Source organism: Gracilinanus agilis, chromosome 2, assembly GCF_016433145.1.
Source record: "Gracilinanus agilis isolate LMUSP501 chromosome 2, AgileGrace, whole genome shotgun sequence".
NCBI lineage: Eukaryota > Metazoa > Chordata > Mammalia > Didelphimorphia > Didelphidae > Gracilinanus > Gracilinanus agilis.
The window spans coordinates 425861641-425869850 of NC_058131.1; the positions used below are offsets into that span (position 1 = coordinate 425861641).

The following is an 8210-nucleotide window of genomic DNA, read 5'->3' on the forward strand; positions in this document are numbered from 1 at the left end:
CTTTTTGAAATACTTTATAGTACCTAACACAATCCTAAAGCCAAAGTAGGTACTTTAGTAATTACTTGTCGAATTATTTCTCAGATTTGTTAAGTAAAAACAGCTAATACCAATCATAATGAAATAGCAAACAAAATATAATTTTAATAATACATTATAAATATATAAATACATTATTTAAAATATATAACTATTAGAAACATATAAATTAAGATTTATTCTCTAAAACTATATTTCTGAAAATATCTTCTGATTGATGGTTTTTAGTCTGCTCAGGAAATCTTGCAACTTAATATTCTTGGTTTCATTCACGGGACAATTGGTCTGTAAAGGGAAATATGGCATATAAGCTTAAATCATTACTCTGTTCTTGCCAGTATCTCTGTTTACCTGGGGACAAGCCTATTTTCAGCCCTTGCCTCTTGAGCCCCCATGGCATCTTGCTTAAAGTTACAAATAGATGTAATTCAAGTCTTATAAAATTGTTTGAATTGGAACAGCAAGAGACCATTTACTTGTGTTTGGTGGAGGCAATGTTGTCTGCAGCAAATAACTCTCATACTTACCCCAAACATATAAAACAACTGATTGGCTGCCATTTAATAGTGTACTATGTCTAATAGTGGCAGATCAAATATAGGACTTAAAAAAAACAAACCAAAACCTACCTTCCATCTTAGAATTGATACTCAGTATCAGTTTCAAGGCAGAAGAATGATAAGTTCTAGATAACTGGGGTGAAGTGACCTGTCCAGGGTCACACAGCTAGGAAGTGTCTGAGGTCAGATTTAAACCCAGTTCCTCCTGACTCCAAATCTAGCGCTTTATCATCCACTGAGCCACCCAGCTGCCCCACATATAGGATATTTAGAAGGGCAACTTTAAATCTTTCTGCCACATGCTCATATAGACTTCACAGCTTGCCTCCATTAACATCCCAAGAAATATACTGTTGAGCATGTGGATGGATTATCCTGTTGTCTTGTAGGGAAAAAATGTATAGAAGGCAGGTAGAACCCGTGGAGCAGCAATAGCCTAAGAATCATGGGATTGTAGAGTGGGAGCGACTCTAGAGGTCATCTACCCCCACCTCCTAATTTCATACATATTGGAAATAATGCCTATGATAAGGAAATAATTTGCCTAAAGTCACAGTGATGTATGGAAAATAATTAGATGGGTGAAGGTGGGCGCTGAAGAACATGTAATCCTTACTGACCTGATTCACTAAATACTTTAGGTTCCTTCGTATTGTTCTTAGCTGACCGAGTGTGCAATTGCTGGAGACCTCTTGGAGCACAGTGGCAGCTTTGCATAATGTTTCAAAGTCATTCGTTGTCTAGAAAGAGAAATCCTTGTTATAGAAGCCCATATGCTCTCTCTCTTCCACTGTCTCTGTCTCTCCCTCCCTTTCCTCCTCCCCTCCTTCCCCCTCTTTCTCTACGAGGGATTCGTATTCAGACCGTATTTCATATTTCTCTAAGGAGCAAGGGGAGAATGAAAGTTTGCTTATCTAAATACCAATGTTTTGACCACCTAAAGTTTCTATCTTTTGCACAAACACAGAGGAGTGTCTAAAGATTTTAGGAGAAAAAGAGAACCAATGGCTTATATATGTTCTATGGTAACAATGCTTTAAGGGGGGAACTTTTCAAGACAATTTCCCTTAAATATGATGAGAGTTTTGTTACCCCAAGGATACACATACCACCTTGGTGGAATGAGATGAAGATCTCTTAATCAAAGATCACTTTGCTCTTTAGCTTTACTTGTCCAAATCTGGAGCCTTCTATTTCTGTAACAGCAGTCAGCAAGGGACATGAAGCCTCAAGATCTCACCATCACCATATCATGGAAAATTTGGCTTTCAAGAACATCATTTTAAATAATGCTAAGGCAAGGGGCTTTAAGAATAAAACTACCCATGGGGTCCAGCATCAGTTGGCCATATGTCCAGATAGTTTGCAGAACTAATTTCACAACTAACAGAATTCAAATCTAAATTTGGCAATTTTGTTCTTAAGTGTTCCTTAGCACCACCAGTCTGTCAGTACAATGTTAGCTAACTCAACAAATGGAAATCCCCTGCATTTAAAAAAAAATCATTTTCTGATGGGAGTTTCTCCACTGTGAATCCCTTTGAAAGGATGTATGCATTTATTTGGTGGCAAATCCCACTGGTTATTGAATGAGAATCTTCTCAGTCCAAATTAACCTCAAAGACCAACCTTGCATAAGCATACTTTCTACAATACCCCAACCTTTGCTGAAGATCTCCAATGAGGGGGAACCCCCAAAGCCAAATATTCCTCTTTTGAATAGCTCTAATTGTTAGGTGGTTTTTCCTTATCTCAAACCTAAATTCACCTTTTCACAAATTTAGGCATGATTTTCTTTTGAATTTGCTTATTTTACTTCTTTTGAATTCCAGGGAAGGCTATGACTTCTGAGCCCTCAAGGCAAGGCAAGTCAGTTAGTAAGCAGTTATTAAGTACCTACTAGGTGCCAGGCACATGTATTAAATACTGGAGATGCAAAGAGAGGCAGAATAGAGATAGTCCCTGCCGTCCAGCAGATCCTAATCCAACCAGGACTAATAAGCAAATAAATAAGTACAAATCAGCTATATAGTCAATAAGTAAGATATTTTAATGGAGGAAGGGCACTAGAATGGAGGGAGATTGATAAAGGCTTCCTGTATAAGGTGAGATTTTATCTGGGACTTGCCTTTTCTACTCAAGCCATAATCTCTTCTTCTTCCTCATTGGTAACCTAGATTCTATACCAGGGTTCTCAGGCTTTTGCCTTATTTTACCAGGACACGGTCTTCTATGTCACTTCTTGGTCTTCTACATGTTAGGTAATGTGTCATCTTCCCCAGAATGTCAGCTCATAGAGAAGAATGTCTTGCTCAATGACATATAATAAACATCTATTAAATGCTCAGTCCCTCTAATCTCTCTGTCTTTCTACCTATTTCTCTATCAGAACTTTATGGGTCAGACCAATCCCCCAAAGCCCTTCCTTATTGGAGGAGCTGTACAAATCAGTGCTTTTCATAAAAATCAGCCCAAGCTCTATACTTAAGATTATATCTACATGAGTCACTTGTACTCACCCTGACCAGCTGAGAGCATGATGAATTCTCAGGAAACTTTGGAGTGCTGGAATTCTTGACCCCAAACACATATACACATAACAACAACAACAACAACAACAACAACAACAACAAAATCCCATTTATTGATTATTTAAAGAGATTGCTTAGGAAAATTAAAAAAAGCACTTTGTCTTACAAATACTGCCTTCCGTGGACACAACTGGAGATATTTTGTGTTGTTTAAAATAAACTTTTTGTTTCATAAAATAATCCAATTTTTAAAACGAGAAATAAGACAATGATGAAGGAAAGAATACACTGGAATTCCCTTAGCTGTCCAATAACTTAGGGAGTGTTAAAGAGAGGAATCCCAAATAATGGGGAAAGCACACTAAGGTTAGAGAGAGTGACCATCTTGGGGGTGCGTGGTTAGGAGTCACAGCCACTCTGACTGGACTCACCAAAGTTAGCCAATTCTTCTGATGGCGTAGATTGATGGAAGAGAAGCTACAGTGCAGTGGTATCAAATTTATATAGAAATAAAGGCCATTAAACCATATATAAGGATCCTTGAGAGTCACATATTGACTTGGAAAACCATATATTGTTATATTTTATAGTAGTTTTATTTTGTTATAAATTTTCCCAAGTACATTTTAATCTGACTAGGGTAGCACAAGTTGCATGTGGCCCACAGGATGCATATTTGACACCTGTGCATATCTGGAACCACTCTACGATCTGATATCATCTAAGAGACTTAAAATCATGACTAATTTACACTTGCTTCACTTAACACATTTTGGGGGGATTATCGGGCTCTATTTTTAGAAAGGAGAGGAATGCAAGGTTAAATTTGAAACATAGTTCTTTTCTCCTTTCTAAAACCTGTCAAAACCAGGATTTAAAACCAAGTTATCTGACTCTAGACCCAAAATTCTTCGAAATACTGTACTTATATTGGTTCTAAACAGAAGAATGGCAAAGGTTAGGCAGTTAGGGTTAAGTGACTTGCCCAGAGTCACATAGCTAGGGAGTGTTTGAGGTCAATTAGAACCCCAAACCTCTTGTCTCTAGACCTGGCTCTCAATCCACTGAGCCTCCTACCTGCCCTCTGAAACCTAGTTCTTAGAGCTTGTTTTCTAATGGGAGAAACGAGAGACATAAATTATTGCCACTAGAAAACAGTAGTTTTAGAAATTAAGTCTGAACTTAAGACATACAAGAAGTTCTCCAATGGATTGTGGAAGTATGCAGAGGGAGTATAAAAGGCTTGTAAATAAAGTAAGCTCAAGCACATTAGTCAATTCCTGGCTGCTCTTAACCTTTGATTTCTAAAGATGCTTACCTGAGTTTACTGTTTACAGTGTGATAATATGGTGAGAAGGCTGGCTGGGCTCAGGAAGACCTGTGTTTAAGTCCTTCCTTTAATATATATACCAGCACTGTGACCAGGGACAAGTTGCTTAACTGTGCAGTGCCTCAAACTCTTAAGTTATAGATTTAATCACCTTAAATTATTAAGTTATAGACAATTTGCAGATCCATATCAGTAAAGAGAGTTTCTATACCAAGGACCAAATATATGCGTACACACACATATATTTCCCCTAATGCCCTAGGCTATCTATTCCTTAGAAATAACCATTTATTTGTAGAAATCTAACAATCCAGCAGGAAGAGATCATAACTTCCTTTCTCAAATTGGCATTTTTCTATTGCCAGCCACACCGAGTGCCTTTTCCATCTTGACAGACAGTTGTATGGTCTCATTCTAAAACATTCTTTTGCCCTTAAGTGAGGGTACTTGGTCCCTCCAATTTGCTTCTCTACCTTTTTCCTGATTTTTACCTCTTCAGATAATTTTTTTTTATCTGACCACCCAAGACAAAACCTCAATTGGCTTAATTTTTAAACCTCCTTTGCTTACGAGGGTCCTCTAGGGCTTATGTCTCTACTGGGAACCATAGGGGAAAAGGTGTCCTCCTGTGAGATGCTGTTCACTTTTCAAAGTATCGTAAATGCTGTAATGCCATGTTCACAATAACCTTGTGCCATCATAGGGCTAGTTTCATTCCCATTTTAGAAATGAATAAACAAAGAAATGAGGTGACTCACTAAAGACCACAGGTTAATGGCAGAACTTAGATGAAAACAAAATAGTTCTGTTTCTAGCCAGGGTCACTTCCTATAATATCATGTTTTCAACCTTGTCCTATAAAAAGAGGATGAATCTGATAGGATATCTTTAATACAGTTTGCATAATCCTACTTTGGTGCCTCAGTATCACCATTTGGAAGCCACAGAGTGGATACAGGAAGATGTTCGTGACTTTAATTAGGCAAGTTCTGGAATTTCATTTCTGATCTTTTTTTGTAGTTTGTCGAGAAGGGATTTACAGATCAACTTTCAGATCCCAAAGCTGGGTAGAGGGACCTGGCTCAGAACATTTTGTTTTGACTTGTTTTCCTGCGTGGTCTAATCACAGTTGAGATCTGATCAAGAGCAACCCAACTGGAAACGAGTCACTAGACACTGAGATCATAAAACAAAATATTTTTCTTACAATCTTATGAGGGAGGGGATAGAGGTATTAAATTATCTTCATCTTAGAGATGACGAACGGGGGAGGTGTCTGGAGAAATTGTGACTTGCCCCCAAGGTCACATAGCTAGCAAAGTCAAAACCAGGATTTAAGCCCAAGCTATCTGACTCCAGATCCAAAATTCTTCAAATGCCCAAGCCCAAGTTATGGGCCATCAATATGTATATGGGGCTATTGATGCTTTCAAATTAAAGTTGAGAAGAAAGTGTCAGCATTGATGCTGTCTAATCACAGCAGGTAAGTCCTGCCACAGGCTCTTAATGGTCTGGCCACTATTCAGGAACATATAGAAAACAAGCAGTTAAATAAGAAACAACGATAAATTGAGACTTTCAAGCTTTCAGTCTTGGTCATGTTTCCATGAAAACAGGAACTGAAGAGCACAAAACTATTGGTACAGCTGTAGTCATGTGTGTTTCTCAGAGAAAATTCACTATCAGCTGTTAAATCTGTGTCCACCCACTACAGAAGAAGGGGGCTTAAGAAGACCACTTCGTGCTGCTAAAACAATGTAGTTTTAAGATTCTCATTTTTTGGTAAAGCTGTATAAATGTTTACCACGACAAAGCCTGAATCCCTCTCCTCAAGCCAGCCTTGATGTAAATGATAGTTAGGTGACAAGAGAGGGAAGAGGCAAAGTGAGAATCTGTCAATAGCATTTCTATTACTATAAACAATTTCTTAGCTAAAGGAAAAGTTCTCTTAACCTGTAACATGATTATCTGCCTCTTTGTAGAATTTTGTCTTTGAGAAATTGAGCAAATGGGCAGAAAACATCCCAAGTGCAAAACAGTATGAATTACAGTTGATTCTCCTTATCATTACCCCAAATAATCAATGCAAGAAATAACAACATCTGCTTGTTGATAAAATAAAGTTCAACATTCCCTTTTACTAGATCAAAATATCCCCCCTTTCTAAAGACAAACTCTTCACAATTCATTTACTGCATATTTTACAAGGGATTCTTGGTGGAATACTTTTAACTCCAGTTTACAGTAGTCTTACCTTTGTATCCTCAAAGATGTCCGGCACTTCCATTGCAGAGCAGGAAAACTAGCAAGGCAGAGAGAAAGAGAAAGAAAAATCATCAAATGGCACTGGGTGATCACTGTGTATTTCTGACCTGCTGGCATCACGAATCCCTACTCATTCCTTTAAGAAACATTTAAATTGGGGCAGCTGGGTGGCTCAGTTGATTGAGAACCAGACATAGATAAAGGAGGTCTTAGGTTCAAATTTGGCCTCAGATTCTTCCTAGCTGTGGGACCCTGGGCAAGTCACTTAACCCTCATTGCCTAGCTCTTACTATTCTTCTACCTTGGAACCAATACATAGTATTGATTCTAAGATGGAAGGTAAGGGTTTAAAAAAATAAAAAAGAAACATTTAAATTATTTTTCACTCTGACATGAAAGGAAGCAACTTTTAGCTTTTTATCTTTCGCTGCTTCAATTGCTAGAAGTATCCATTGTTTTTTCTAGAAGCAATTGGATTTTTCTAAGTAATACCAGTATCACCGGTCTTCACTCAGACAACAGGAGATGATGCCCAATAGCCGTAACCTTAGTACCTTGTTTGGAGTGAGAAAGTTCACAATGCCGATGATCTCTGTAACAGAATATTGGCACATCTTTTTCGGTCCATAGAAAGCATCACTGGGACATGTTAATAGGTAGAACAAAGTTGATATCAGTTGGAATGTGAGACCCATGCTCAGATCTCTATCAACAAAGCTAACAGTGTGACTCGTCCCGGGGGTGTCTGTTTTTATAGATTCAAAATTGCTGAAAGGAAAGGAAAGATTTTTAACATTTTAAAATTATCGGCATCTGATTATCCACTTCTAGGAGAATGCCTCATAGAAAAATTTAAAATTTTCCTGTGAAATCAGACCAATAGGAAAATGAAACCTTTTAGAAATCAACTACAAAGTTCCAGTATAGGAAATTGCACCATATTCTGCTCTATAGATTAATCTTTCTTCTCAGCTTGGGGCTGCTACCGGCTTTTCACTTTGCATAGGAGGAGGAGGCCACAGGTGTCCAAAATTTGTTTCAATGCAACTATATATTCTCCTGAGAAAAGCTATAGAGTAATAGCAGGAAAGTTTGACTCGTACAACAACCTTCAGCCACGATTCTTATTTAATAAGAATTAATGGATTCCAGCACCCACTTTGTCCCATAACCCAGGGACTTCTTCTCTGGCACTGAATGGATCCTTTCTGGGCTTCACCTTAGAAATTCCATTGATTTCAGGAAACAAAGGAGTCAGGGACAAGAAAGTCATTAAATTTCAGATTTAATTAGACATCAGCAATCTCAGAAATGAGTTTTCTCTTCTCTTCTCTTCTCTTCTCTTCTCTTCTCTTCTCTTCTCTTCTCTTCTCTTCTCTTCTCTTCTCTTCTCTTCTCTTCTCTTCTCTTCTCTTCTCTTCTCTTCTCTTCTCTTCTCTTCTCTTCTCTTCTCTTCTCTTCTCTTCTCTTCTCTTCTCTTCTCTT

The 8210-nt window shown here is 38.0% G+C and overlaps 1 protein-coding gene across 1 annotated transcript; it reads right to left on the reverse strand.

The window, feature by feature from the left end:
- Window positions 1-228: 228 nt before the first annotated feature.
- Window positions 229-7420, reverse strand: IL4 (interleukin 4). Its single transcript, XM_044659917.1, has 5 exons — window positions 7280-7420; window positions 6715-6762; window positions 3119-3172; window positions 1220-1339; window positions 229-324 (listed from the first exon to the last, which is right to left on the reverse strand). The coding sequence occupies exons 1-5, from the start codon at window positions 7418-7420 to the stop codon at window positions 229-231; spliced, it is 459 nt and encodes a 152-aa protein (XP_044515852.1).
- Between the last annotated feature and the right edge of the window lie 790 nt (window positions 7421-8210).